This window comes from Falco cherrug, chromosome 11 (genome assembly GCF_023634085.1).
Source record: "Falco cherrug isolate bFalChe1 chromosome 11, bFalChe1.pri, whole genome shotgun sequence".
In the NCBI taxonomy this organism is placed as follows: Eukaryota; Metazoa; Chordata; class Aves; order Falconiformes; family Falconidae; genus Falco; species Falco cherrug.
In genome coordinates, this window is record NC_073707.1 from 31,158,532 (window position 1) to 31,173,487 (window position 14,956).

Consider the following 14,956-nt stretch of genomic DNA (forward strand, 5'->3'; position numbering starts at 1 on the left):
TTCCTTAAAGGTAAATGATCATATTGAAAATCATCCAGAATCAGGTCCTTTAGGAGGCCCAAATCCCCTGAGGGGGGGGGGCATTCTGGTACTTTGTGTTGCACTGTCCAGATCTGAGGTTCCCTGATGGAAGCGTCAGTCAGAGGTAGGTGTGCAGGTTCCCAACGCAGCAGGCGAAGAGTTAGTCCTAAAGCAGAGGATTTGCAGAAGCTGGTGCACTGAGAAAGGGGATGCTGGAGCCAGCTCAGCGGGAGTGCTTGTACAGGCACTGATGAGAGCAATAGCACTCGGGCTGCTCTTCCAGCTGGCTCTTGGGGCCAGCTGCTCCTTCAGCCCTCCAGCATCTCCAGGCTTCGGTGCCCATTCCCACACCCATGTGCTGAACTCTGTGTTCTAGCAGGTGGCTGGTATTGCCAAAGACTCAGATCCAGCAAAAGGATGTGTATACTCCACGTAGGATTTAAAAGGAATTCTTTTCAGTCCAAATTGTGACAATGTTGAGACAGCTGCCGTTTAACCTTGGCAGCCTCTGAACTCCATATATAACTCACCCATTTACCACGGTTTCCTCTTTGCCTGAATTTGCTCTTTCCCGAAGCCAGTGATCTTCAGCCTGGCACAGTCTCTTGGAAGGATTCCTATTGTTGCAGCTTTCCCACTCTGTAACAAGGTCACCCTGAGTTAAAATGCTTTGCAAAAGTTCGGGTATTCCTAGCTACTCCAGGTTTTCTCTATTTGACTTTTTAATATCACTTCCTGTAATACAGACATAAAGCCTCTATAAGTGTCACTGACAGGCAGCGTACAGTGAGAAACTTGAAGTGTCATATTACATACTCAGAGGATAGGTCAGTAATATCTGGTGCAGTTGAGATCACACACAATTCCCTGCACTCTGACAGGGTGTGAGATACACATTTCGAGATTAATCTCAAAACCAAAAGTTTTAATGTAGGTTTATAATAAATATTTTAAAAATAAAGGTCAAGTTCAAGTGTTATACTGGTTTTTAATGCATCACCTCGTTATTAGCCATGCATAGATGTACATTTGAAAGCAGCCTTGAATATCTTCAGATAAGGCTTTCCAATAGGAAAGGTTGTTACAGGATATGAATGCTTGGGGGGGTTGGGGGGGGGCATTTTTGGGGTTTTAATTTCAATTTAACCAGCTTTCCAAAAAATACAGGTGCTTCTCAACAGCGTATTTTAATTTCTGGGTGACACTCTATAGCCTCCACATGCAACACACAAGTGGAAAGAAACAAAGAGGTTTCACTTGCCTCCAGGTAAGCTTGTGCCCCTCCAAACTAGAGCTGAAGGAAGGTCTGGGACCCACCAACAGCCTGGGACGACGCTTTGACTGCAGGCTGACATTGGTTTGTACCCAGTGTGCTCCTCCGCTGCTTGGACACCCCTTTCCAGCCCAAATGGGCTTGCTGCCCCAGGGGATGGGAGAGGGCTTGCTGAGGGACTTGTGGTGCTTGTGCACCATGTAGACCAGGTGTTTTAATCATGCTCCTCCCCGAAGTATTAACAGATATTTCAGATTCATAGATGGGATGCTACACACCGATCATAAGGTGGGGAAGTAACAGGTAGGTGCAGCCCTTTGCCCTGCCCTGTCTTAGAGCTTTGGATACAAATCTTTCCTCTCACTGGCAAAGCTATCACATCTCCCCTTTTAGATGGATGCCTAGGAGCTCTGGTGCCTCTAGTTTTAAACAGCAGATAAATAGTGGAAAGCCTGCAGTATAAGATTATGAACCGCCTATTAAGTGTGTAAGCTGAACAGGCAATATTCTTATATGCATTTTCTATAGCCTTCAAACCAAACCAAAAATAATCCCATTACACATAAAAAGTTAGCTCTTGCCTTTCTAGAAACATCCTTTTGAAATACTAGGTTATTCGATAATGTTTGGTTTTTTTTTCTTATACATTCTGTTCAAACAAAAATAAATCCTACCCAAGTTAGCTACATAAGAAGGGAAAACATTTTAGAGTCTTGCAGTTGTAAGATCCATGAGAACTTCTCTGGGTACCCTCAGCTGTGCTTCTCATTCCTGTTCCCTGGACAGGGCAGGCAGTTCAGAAGGAGAAGTGTGAAAGTCAGTGAGGTGAGTGAGAAGCTATAGATGCTGCAGAGAGGAAAAGAATCAAAGCCCTGGTCTCCTCAGGGAAGCATTAGCAGGCAAACATTCATATTTTCAAATTCTCACCTTTGCCCCTCTGAAAAATATATAGAAAAATTACTATGCAAATACTACTCTATATAGTATTTACACTGTATGCCAGAAGTGTCACCAATATAGGAAGAAGTAATTTCCTGTAACAAAGCAGGCTATAACTAAGCTGTTGCATGAAGTAGTTTCAGCTGAGCAGGAAAGTTGGAAAGTTTCAGCCAAGCAGGACTGAGTAATTTAAGGTCAGCTTTGTAAAAAGAAACATCTGCTGTAAAACTCAACATTGCTCTAAACAAATATATGCAAGATAAGAAGGAGTATGTTCTGCGGGATGCAAAGGCTATTGAGTGCTGACAAGTTCATCTCAGAAACAGGATTTTCAAGTCAGATAATGAATAGGTAAGATAAGAACTCCAATTACATTCAGATGTAAATAGCATAGACAACATGCATACATCATAGTAGCGAAACAATAAAAATAACAACAAGGAGCATGAACTTACCTTAGTTCTCTAGAATCTGTTAGAAGTAATCAGCAGCAGAGGGGGTACGGTTCCATGTGAACAAAATCATCTTCTTCATTGCCTTTAGGAAGTTTAAATTATTTGGATCAATAAAATAAAGATTATAGTTTAATGAGAGAGAAGCTGTAAAAGTACTACAATAATAAACCTTCATAATGATGATGCTGTGAATCTACCGTTATGTATTATAGCTGTAAAGATCCAACACTTCACAGTGAACAGCATGAGCAGTTTTATTTTAGCAGTTGTTTATTATTTTGTCCTTTAGTTTCAACTCTTGCTGAACCAGTGTTGCTAAGTTGTGCGATTTAAAGATGAAATTCCTTTTAAAAAGTCAGTGAAACAGTGATCTGAATGGTGCTCCGTGTCACTCTCTCCTTCCTTTTTAATGTATAGTACTGCAGTGACACAAATTTCCCCTGTATAAACGCGTGTGGACCAGGAAGTCACATGTATTCACAGAGGTGGAGAGTGGAAATGATGTTAAGAGTACTGGGCTGGTAATATGTCAGAAGTGAACTTTGTCAAATTAAGACTGCATGTTTAAGTACATGTTTGCAAATGCCATAATTTCTTTCTTGACAGAAGGTCACTAAGCAGCACAGACTGCCTATATGAGCATACGCTGTGGTCAACAAGCCCAGGAGATCTTATTTATGCATCTGATTGATAAAACCCTGCAAACAGCAATTGCAGCCAACATCTCTTCTCCCACGCACACACCCCAGTGCTCAGCCCACATGGACAGTGGAAGACAGCTGGGTGAATTAGTAGCTATCTCATGCGTCAGGCATTGGCGTTAAGGATTTGATACTCCTGTTGAGCAAGCAGATCTTCTGACAATGTTTAGAAGACTAACCAGCCTTTCCAGTGGCTAACAACCAGCCTCCTATTTGTGTGTATGCTCTAAGTGTCTCTGCAAAAAGTGTAGATGGCTGGCCTCGCTATGCGAGAATGTGTGAAAAACTTTGCTTGTTTTGGTTGTGCAAGAAACTTAGGCAAAGTGCGATGGAAATGCTACTGGTGCTAGCAAGAAGTCACAGGGAACTGAACTTAGTGCAAGTGTCCTAAGAAGGGTGTGCAGGCAGGAACTGCCCGGAATACTCAATTTCTTTCGTATTCTTCTTGAAGTACTTTCTGCTTTGGCCACATATTAATAAATCTAATTTGCAGCACTTATCATCAAGTTCGAAAAACAAATATTGTGGCTACTCAGTGCAGGCTGCTGAGCCAGTACAAACTCTGCTGATTGAAAAAAATCTTGAAAAATATTGAAGCAGACTGTTGAAGTAGACTATTCTACAGCAGATAGCATCTGTTCTCACACAGCTGGGATCAACATACCAAGCGTATGGCTGGTTTGATACACTCCAAATTATACCAGTGCCTGACTTTGATCAAATTTACATTGCTGGGTGAGCATGCACAGGGCCAGCATTAGCACATCGGGAGCCACAGCTGCCTTCTGTCAATTCAACACCTCAGGCTGCTGGTCAGAGCACAGCTTCCCGTGGGGAATCTGCCTGCACAGGTTTGTGTTTCAAAACTGAAATTGCAAGGTAGAGTTTGAATGTAGTTATTTTAAATCCTCTCCTGTAGATGAGAGACTTGATGATAGGCAGGGAAAAGACTGTGATGAGTGAAGTTAATCGAGAAGTTGGGGGAGGGGGTGTCAGCTGCCACTTAGCCCCTTGTGCCCTCCTTTGGGTTTTGGTGCTTTCCTGGCTCTCTGATTCATGCAGCTGAGCTGGGATCCCTGCTGCTGTGGGACAGCATGAAGACCTGAAATGACACTGTCACAGGCAGACACCCAGGAGCCGGTCCTTGCCGAAGAAGTGGTGCATGCCAACAGGGCAGCTCACCAGGCACAAGCCTGCATTGGTTGTTGCAAAAGAGGCAGCAGGCGCTTCAGGCAACCACAACAAACACCCAGTAGGTTTGTGCTGGAGAGACAGGGAAAGGGCGGCAATAAACAAAAACACACCCAGGGTAAGAGTTCCTAGTCTCCAGGCTGATGTCAGATTCCTGAATGTCGACAAATACTTTGGATGTATGTGTATAGTAGTCTACTATAGTTTAGTGTAAACATAGTTATGGTGGCCTGTTTATCCACTGAGCTTTTCTTCGCAAGTATACGGTGTGTTATGTGCACGTCTCTCCAGCACATATAATGTGAAACGCTGCATTTTCTTTTCTACATTATAGACTGACAGTTTTGAAACAAAATTGTCTTCATAAACAGTCTAATAATTGACATAACTACAATACTATGTTTCCCTCTTCTGTTCCTAAACATCAGTAAATGCAACACACATAATGACCACAAAAGCTGCTACAGGCAAATATAAGATATTTACTACATAAGCCATTATATTACTTCAATAAAACTTACAACTGGGTTCTAATCTGAAAGTATTAAATAGATTTTTTTGTTGTTTTTGCAGACTTAAGAGATTACTTTGGGTACCATCCAAAGCCTTGTAAGTTTAAGCACAGTGGCCTTCATTTTCCCAAATAAACTATTTTCATATCCTATATATTTCCCCCAGGTTATAAACTGGGAAAGTAACTGGATCTCATGTTGACATGACAGATTACGTAATTAGTGTCTTTGTTTTATCACTGTCTATGACAAAATCTCATTTCGTAAGTCGTTTGATTGCCACTTACTAATAACATCCTATTCTCTTAAAGAAGACATTCTAGTAGCATCTCTGTGCTCGAAAGACGTAAGAAAACTCACCTCTGTGTGGGTGGGAGGAAAGCTGCATTTATAGTACCCTGCAAGCCACCTGCTACTACTCTGTTCTTCTTCTGTGATGATACACAACACTGATTCTAGTTCCCGGGTTCATCGTACTGGTGCTTCATCTCTAGCCAGCTCCTGCCAATGGCTGCTGTAGCAAATTGGCAGTGCAGGTATCTCGTGTTTCTAAGGCTGAAGTTTAAAAAAAAACAGACTTTGAAATAAAACCAGTTACAGCACATTAATTACAAAGTCTGCAGTCTCAAGAGTTCATGTTTCAGACACTACTCAACAGGTAGAGTATAAAAGGAGGTAAAAGAGGGGAAATGAGAGGTTTAGGAAAAAAGGAGAGACATTGTATTTTAGGTAGGCTTTTTATTGTTTTTCAACTGAAATGGTCCTTCCACAACTGAATATGTATTTTCATGTTCTGTATATGATATGCACGCTTTTTTTAATAAAGTCTAAGAATATGAGAATTTTATTATAAATTTTCATGGAAGTAAATCCCCACATTTTTAATAAATCAACTGCATTGTTTCCATAATGATGATGAACCAGTCAAGTAATTAATTGTATTAAATAACTGAGGAAAGTACATAAATAACAAAATCATTCTATAAATACATACATACCAAGCTTAGAGAAGCAGTTTATAGTTGTACAGCATTGTGCAAAACCTTTTTTGTACACATCTCTCCTGTCAGCAAAGGTAAGGCAGACAAGAACAAAGGCATGCCATGTACTTTCTCAAGATGAAAACTCCGTATCAGAGCAGCTCTCCCTGGAATAACAAAATATGCAGCACGGTTGTTTCTGTACCAAATCCAGCCTCCTAACTCCAGCCAGTCTTTAAAATTGAAAGCTCTTTAAGAAGCAGTCAGTCAAACAATAAAAACAAGGACGGATTTCAATTGTTTTGGCAAAATAATTTGCTGTCAGAGAGTCCCAGAATACAGAAGAACATTAAAAGATACTGCAGAATAAAACAGTGTTTGCACACACACTGAACCTGTTTCTAAACAAAAATGGAGTGTTAAGAAAAACACTTTGTTGATCCAAAAGTCAGTGTCAGGTTGACGATGTTACTTCACGACAGAAACAGTATTTTCATGTTGGTTTCCAAATAAGTGCAAGAAGAATTGAAAAGCCATGCTAACGTGGACAGGGACAAAGATGTAAGCGGTGTATAATAGCATAACTAACATAGTAATGTTGAAGGTATAGAAAAGCAGTTTTTCCCAGGGCTCCATGAGATAGCTGCAGGTGATCAGTTCAAACTGGCAGTACAGCCAATACAGATAGTTCTTCATGCTCTTAATATCCATCTTCAGCTTTGTGCTGCTTCTGAAAGCCTTCCCTATTAAAATAAAGTATAGTTAGCAGAAATAGAAACCTTACAAAAGAAAAGCAAAAATATATATAAAAACATCATAAGGGCAGCAACTCCATGCTACTTGGTTTGTTCATACTCACCATTTTTAGTAAATTATGTTTTAAAAAACCAAGAGATCTAAAATTCCAAGATCACAAATACATTTTGAAGCCTGAAACGTGATCAGATGGTAACAGACTAGCATGAGTCATTCTTTTACCCTGTCCCATAAAAGGCTTCATTTGTATTCCTTTTTCCTTTCCTATACTCAATGCTGAACATGATGGTCCAATTTAGACCACTGTGTAGTGGGCACCATTATTTGCAATGGAGTTTCCACAATATCTTTTTTCCAGAAATTAGTTACCTAATAATTGCTGCAATTCTGTTCTCCAAGCCAAACTCTACTTTCATAACTTTGCCTTGCACTGCATTAAGACACTGTTGAAGCAGCTTGATCCAAAAAAGCACTTCAAGCCCTCTCCCCTTCACCACACGTGAATTTTGACACAGAACTTAGCTAGAATTCTGATTTCTGCTACTACAGACTGACTTCTATGTAATGCCTCAGTTGCTCCTGGAATACAAACTGGGAATATGGAGAACACCACACATACAGAACTACAATAAAAGGAAACTATATACGGATTATCCAGCTGCTTCTGCAACAGAGGTTGACTTGATTTGTTGCCAGAATGAAAACATAAAGAATTATTTTAAAGCTCTGTGTTCAAATTAATGCTAATAATTATTGAGTGTCACATTATATAGTTACCAGAATGCAGAACTGGAGGGGTAAAGGGAAAACAGAACTATTTCAGTTACTAGGGCTTCCTGACACTTGGTAAGTAAGAGGAGACAAAACAAAAATGATGGTTCCTTACTTTTTAGTTGGGAAGTTAAGAACTTCCGGTGGTGTCAAAATCTGTGGAAAAAAACTTATTCCACAGAAATTAAATACAACTTCAAAAACCTATATAGAGTGGGATTTTACCCTAACAAAAGCTACTTCCCAAAGTTTGTAGAAAAAATTTGCCTCACCTTTTCCATTTTACTTCCATAGCTTCCCCACCTCTTTTCTGCCTGACAGGTAAGATAAACCAGATAATGCTTCTGTAGTTAAGAACTATTATTAACTACTTTTAGCAATATTCTTAATATAGCCATCACATTTCTGTACATTACATGGAGTTTTTACTATACCTATGTTATACTTAAGCCTCTTATCATCAAATGTATTGCCAAGCTACTTTGAGGAAAGACTTTTAAAAGAATCAGTTCTATAAAAAGTAGAACTTACCTTTTCACTTCTCCCTGATGATAAAACATCTAGGTGAGAGATGCTTCCTACCACTTCTGCCTGTAGCAGCTGAACAGCTCATGTACAGATTGAGAAGCAGAAACAACTAGCTTTGAACCTCAATTACAGAGTGTGTCCTCCACACCCCGCCCCTTCTTCACTATTGCTAAAAACTCCCCTGGCCAAAGCTATCTGCATTATGCAACAAGGACAGCCATGGTCTGGCTCAGTACCACACTCTCATGACAGCATTAATTTGATAATCTGTACAAAGTTAGAGTTGAAGAACTGCAGGTAGGGAGGAGGATATAAGGCTGAAATACATCTAGGGCAACCAGCAAAAAATGTTTACAATTAGTGCCTTCCCTAATTTAAAATCTAAAAAAATATCTCTGTTTTCGTGGGACTTACAATGCAGGCTGCCAAAGTTCTAACAAGGTGCAATTTAATGTCCATGCAAAAATACAGTGTCAGAGTTAAGTAGCCGCAAAAATACAGCGTCAGAGTTAAGTAGCCGCAAAAATGTAGTTCAATTAATATGTCACAGGAAAGTCTCTGGTGAAGCCACCACCTCCTGCAACCTTTGATTAATACCACTTTCAAACAGTTCCCAGTCTTCTCTGCATCAGTTTCTCCCAACCCATATACACACCTTAATCATCCTCATCCAGAAACCCCAGAGTGGAGAATAAGCGGACAAGATTTCTGCAAGGAAAAGATGCTGAGTTTCTCTTAAAAATGCTACAAAACAAAACCAAGCCACAAATGCTTGAGGCATTTTAATGATCTAATTGGACAAATAAATTAGGTAGAAATCTGCATAGTATATTATGTTCTAAACCATGTCCCTGCAGTCAAATCATTTCCAAATACGAATCAGCTTTATTTTGGGAGAATATGCCACAAGTAATGTTTAAGACATCTGAGCCTCACCCTCTTTTTCCCTTTCTTACCAAACACAGCCTGAGCTGATCCATTAGTAAACACTGACCTACTCCCCCAACCTTTTAATAAAGTTTTCTGTTCTAAAACTGTCCACTTTCCACAGAAAATTCAGAAATGGTAAACCACTGCCCCTGGCAGCAGTAGGTGACATGCCCCACCTTTCTCCTGTAGAGCTAAGATCTACCACAGAAGTGTATCTCCCCAGCTGGATGAGATACTACATCATGGAAAATATAACCTAGGTTGGGGTCTACAGAATGAATTCATCAAATGTGAAATATAATTGCCCTGGAGTACTGCTGCAGGATTCTTACCCCAGGAGTTTCTACTTTCAACCAGACTTTCTCAGCTACATATTTCAACCGAGCATGGAGGGCTGTGGTGGGACAAGGAGATTTTTAGTTTGTTTTTTTCCCCCCATGAAAATCTTGGTGAAAAATAACTTATACACAGGAAAAACAATATTTGACTACCAGAGTGTCCACGTTCTTGGCGGCCAGCATCCCTACACATGTTATTCACCTTCCCTGCTAGGTGGATCAGCCTCTTTTGAATCCTTCAGCAAGATGCAGTGGCAGAGCACCCATTACCAAGGCAGCTAAAGGTAGGGCTGTCACCTCTGTGCTCTCTGAATCCCCTCCAAAAAAACATTTACATAAAGCCAGGAAAACTCGTGTCAGTACTTCTGCTGTTCTCAAGTGCAAAACCGTACAGGTGTTTTCATTCTTTTCAATAATTCTCCACAAACATTGAGTTCGTAATTCAATAACAAACTCCCTAGGTTGAAACAATGCAGAAATTGAGATTTGTCTCAGTCTGCTTTAGTTCTAACAGCTACAAAAAGTTTTTACCTGACAGCTGAGCGCCATTGTGAAAGAGAGAGGTGGTAGTGCAGAACAGGCTGTTTCACAGCAATAAAACGTTGGGATAAGCAGAATCCATTCCCAATGTGATGCTGTAAGCAGATCTTGGACGGTGGTATGTAAAGCCCTCAGGCATTCTCTTCTGAGCAGCCACTCCTGCTGCTTTTCCCAGCTCCTACCTCAAGGGGAAATAAGAACTCATGAATACCTTTCACAATTCGTAATCAGATGTGTACAGCATCAGTCAGAATACAAGATTTGGCTAAAATCCCTACCTCTTAAGGCAGGTATAGCTTATGTGCTTTAAGATACTTTTCCCCACGCAGAGAAGAAAGTCTTCAAGATTAAAAAAAAACCAAAACAACAAACAAAACACACATACAAAAAATAACAAAACCAGGCAAAACCATACTGCTACGTTTGGTGAGACACTGTGACACATGATTACAGATGCATGGAGAAAGCATTCAAAGATCTCACTCTGAAGAGTGGGAAAGAGACTCTCCTCCATAGCACCCTGTACCAGAGGGGCTGGACTCTTTTTTACAAGTCTCTTGATCATGCTGCCCACATGATTAAATTTCTAAACCTCTTTTTACTGCTCCTCACTGTGGTTTCCAGCCAAATTCAAACACAACCATACAAGTCACAGAGTGACATAGCAATAATTCCTCCTAGCAAGGGAAACACAAATTAACAAAGCAAATCAGAAACATTCAAATTACCACTGCACCAAAGGAAACCAGCAGCCTCCCTTTTCTAAGTTCAGTGAGGTGCTCCATATGCAAAAGCAGTGACTTCTGGTTTATACAGAATTTAGCCTATTAGCTCCATAAGAAGAGGTAATATTTTTTCCCCCTATTATTTCATGCCTTATAATGGGATCCTCTGATGTCTAATAAAGTATAATAGTAGGTCTAATATAAGGGCTAATAATAAACTCCTACCGAGGCATTTGCTCTGCATTTGGCTTCAGAATGGGTGTCTTCTGTGTAGCTTCTCTGCTGCCTAGTAAGGGCTATGTAATAATGCTGCTTTTCTCTTCTTCATCATCTCTTCTGACAAAATTTTATCCTTGAGATCACTACTTTTTTCTCAACTTAACTGAAACTGGTCATGGGTTAAAAAGTACGGTATGCATAGAGAGATACAGGTAATGAAAGAAAATAAGCCTCATTTCCTTAGAAGACTAAGTAAAAATGACTGAAATATCTCTACCTTACACCTATACACTGTGGTAATTATTTATCTGTCTGCCTAAAGTTTAGATGCTGGAAAATAATCAAAGCAGAAAGTTAAAGTGATCAGGACAGCTTTCTAATCTACCCCATCAGTCTATCCACACAAAGCAAGGCACAGGCAAGTTTGGTTTTTTTGTAATAGTATACACCAATTTTTTTGATCCCTTTTGGCTCCAGCACCACTTGGAAAGAAGCAGCATTTCTGATGGATTATTAACATACTGGGAGGGCAGCCTTCTGCAGGCCTCTGTGACAGCCAGGATCTGCATGAGCATTTAGTACAAGCTCTTCTGGCTGCAGCTTCAAGTCCCTAACACAGTTCTGCTTGGCTCAGCAACCTCTTCCTGCCCTCTCCCATGTGCTGGCAAGGAGGACACAGCAGGGAACCAGTCAGGCCTGGCAGGACAAAGATGTGACAGTGTCCTCCATCTGCGCAAAACCTGACCACACAACTGCAGGCACTGGGGGTAGGAACAGGGTGGAAACACATGACAAGGGCAAGGAGACGGTGGAAGGTTGGGCAGGCCATGGTAGCCCAGGCAAAGATGAGCTTGACCTGCTACAGATCCACACCACAGGGTAAGTAATGTGATCACAGAGGTGTCAGCCTCCTCCTGCACCCTTGAATAGTCATCCTGTGTCAAGATACCCAAGCACCAGCTTCATGGCATAAGGAAAGAAATGCAGCAATAAGGAATGGCCCCTATAGCAAGTTCTTAGCTTGACTTCCCAATACAATCAAGCTGCACCAAAGAACCTAGAGAATACACGCTACCGTTCTTGGAAAGGAGAAAAAATGCCCTATAGTGTAGAACAGGCAAATTCTTAGAAAGGTTCTGTTCTGCATGGTGTAAAATACCTGGCATGCAGGTCCACAAATCCCGGCACCAGACAACAGGTTCATCTGGAGTGGTATCATGCCCAAAATCAGGCTGTATGACACCACATAACAACTAGATGAGGAATGTATCTTGATGAGGAATGTATCTTGGCTACAGCTTATAGGGGCTTGCCATTGTAATGGCTTACTGCCATTTGTAATGCAAATAACATATTTTAATTATTACATTGTTGTCTGCAAGAGTCATACAATTTCCCAGCATGCTTCCCGACACCTGGCCAGACCAGTTCAGGAACTTTTTTTAATTCTACATCAAGACAGATAATTAAGTAAGTGAAAACTGTGGAAACTAGTAATCTCCAAAAGCACAAGGAATATGCATAGTTGCCCCAGAAGGATTAGGCAGAGACTATTTCAGCTTGAGGTAATATGACATCATACCCTTTAATATGGCATCAATTGTTATGAAACACTCAGTTCGACAGTTAAGCATGGCAGTTGTGAAGAGCAGCAAGCCTAGACCTTCCCAGCTGCAATTGCTTCTTATCTTACTATACAGCTCACTCACATAATTTTTTATTTAGCTACTAGATGCACAGGCAACTCCAGGAAAGCAAGTTTCTTCTGCGCCACCAGTGTCCCAGCAGTATATAAAGCATGCTCTTGGGCAGTCTGCTGTGACAGTCCTTGCATGCCTGGTCTCTCACGGAGGTCAAAGGCCCTTCTCCAAGCATGGTTCAAATTCACCACATTTTCCAGCTCCACACTGTGCTTGGTTCCTTGTTCCTTCACCTGGCAGACTTTCATGTCCCTTTCTGAACTGAGGATGCGTCATTTAGGAATAGAAAAGATAAGGGAAGCTATGTGTTACTGCACCGAGCAGCTGAGCTCTGTTTTGTCCCTTGTTTCCCTCAGCAGTTAACAGTGTCTAATAATTCCAGTTCTTTTCCCCAGTGTTGCCCATGCTGTGGTATCAGTCAACATGTAACTGATGTTGTTTCAAGTGCGAAGCAAATATAACTGAAAAAGAAATGCTGACTACAAGGAGTTTAAAATCTGTAACTGTACAGAGATACAAAGCCACAACTGTGAATTGCAGAGCTGCATGCCCAGCCTGGGACTAGGAGTGGATTAAACTGAGAGTTCTCCTAAGACCAAGATTCTCCCGTTCTTTAATTTTTAGGATCATTCTGTAGTTTTACTTTAGAACCGGGGTGATACAACCCTAGCTACCTTGCAGACCTTCAGCACACATTACACAAAGAACTGGGTAAAGCAGTAGGAAGAAATTTCATTGGGCTTTTAGTAGAGAAATAGCTGTGATTCTTCCTTATTTTACACATTTTTAAATGCATACAGCAAATCATATGCACAGTCATAGTTCTGTCAAATACGATGGAAGAATTCATGAACACAGGACTTAAAAAAAAAAGTGTCTACAATCGTATTTCCAGTCATTAGCCTATTTGTGAGGCACACACAAAATTGCACCAGAATTTCCTCCTAAAGTGACAACAGTAGAGTGGCACAGGATGTGAATTGACAACTTTCCATTAGCACTGGTCACCACATCCTCCTGCACTGCCAGTCTCCTCTTTTTTTCTCTCACCCTCCTCATTCGGGTCAGAAATATATGCACCCCTGGCAAACAGTCTGAGTAAACATTTCAACTACATACTTCAATGAAATTCCACCTTTAACCTAAGAACTCTGAAGCAGACTCCCAAGTACTCCTGCAGTAACTGAGTCTCAAGAGATGACAAAAAGCTGCTACAAATTTCAGTTGTGCTGCCAGGAAATACAGTTGTCTCCCACATGTGTGTGGAGTAGTGTTTCTATATATAGGCTCAGGATGGCAACAGCTGCAATCCCGACGTGCTCCGTTAAAGCTCCAATCCTCTTCCAGGAAGACACTCAGCTGCCTGATTCTGTCACAGGCATTGAGGGATTCCCAATGCCTTCATGACTTAGCCCAGCTGCAAAAAAGGCAGAAGGGGCTTTTTAGCAGTCAACAACAAATTTTAAATCACTGCAGCATGAAACTGTCCCCCATGTAATGCTGAAACCACAGGAAACAGCACAGAGTTGGGCACCTTCCACTTACAGAGCATCAAAAGGATAATAGCTGTGTGCTTGGTTCTCTCTCCCAAGAATGTCAACATATATCTAGCAAGCGCTAAGAATCCACCAGAACTAGTGCACTGTACAGACTTCTCTGTAAGATAAATTAGCAAAGGGTGACATCCAAGAAGCTGGTTTTCAGGAGGAAAGATAAGGAATTAAATTTTGAGGTTTTAAGAAAATATGCAAGATGAAAGCATGAGCTCAGTGACTTTCTCTTGTTATAACTAGGACAGGTAGTTACCAAAATGGGTGTCCCTTCCTGGAGACATCCTTGTTAATTTCAGTTGTGGCATCTAAAGCCTACCTGAAGCTTTTACCACCCCAAAAAACATTCTCAAATTCAGTGTTTCAGCAGAGTGTAGCTCCTCATCCAGCTATCATCCAAAGAGCTGGCCTTGCTCTGAGAAAAAAGCCCTTGCCAGCTGGCTGGTGAAGGGCAAGCAGGAGTCACTAAGTGCTCACTACCATTAAACAAACCCAAAGTAAAAACCCAAACCCAACCCACTCAGATCTCATATTTTCATCACAAGCAAGGGGAGATGGGCAGCCGTGCAAAATCTCCTCAGCACCCGTTCCACTGCTCACCACAGCCGAGCCCCCCAGAGCCCCCCACCCCCTCAGCCTCCTGCTGGCCCCCCACAGCCCCCTCAGCCTCCTCGCTAGCCCCTCACACCCCCTCAGCCTCCTGCTGGCCCCCCACAGCCCCCTCAGCCTCCTCGCTAGCCCCTCACACCCCCTCAGCCTCCTGCTGGCCCCCCACAGCCCCCTCAGCCTCCTCGCTAGCCCCTCACACCCCCTCAGCCTCCTGCTGG

At 41.6% G+C, this 14,956-nt stretch overlaps 1 protein-coding gene across 3 annotated transcripts; it reads right to left on the reverse strand.

Moving 5' to 3' along the window:
* Window positions 1-5,821: 5,821 nt before the first annotated feature.
* LOC106631243 (serine palmitoyltransferase small subunit B-like) lies at window positions 5,822-14,595 on the reverse strand. Of its 3 annotated transcripts, XM_055724023.1 has the most exons (3): window positions 9,927-14,595; window positions 8,783-8,835; window positions 5,822-6,815 (listed from the first exon to the last, which is right to left on the reverse strand). In XM_055724023.1, the coding sequence occupies exon 3, from the start codon at window positions 6,781-6,783 to the stop codon at window positions 6,541-6,543; it is 243 nt and encodes an 80-aa protein (XP_055579998.1). In that variant the 5' UTR covers window positions 6,784-6,815; window positions 8,783-8,835; window positions 9,927-14,595; the 3' UTR covers window positions 5,822-6,540. The 3 variants fall into 3 exon arrangements, with proteins under 3 accessions (XP_055579998.1, XP_014136158.1, XP_027662498.1); XM_014280683.3 differs by lacking the exon at window positions 8,783-8,835; XM_027806697.2 differs by lacking the exon at window positions 9,927-14,595 and having other exon boundaries at window positions 8,131-9,920.
* Window positions 14,596-14,956: the final 361 nt, after the last annotated feature.

Bases quoted from the DNA above. Each gene is read 5' to 3' on its own strand.
- LOC106631243 (XM_014280683.3), bottom strand. From the start codon at position 6,783: ATGGATATTAAGAGCATGAAGAACTATCTGTATTGGCTGTACTGCCAG.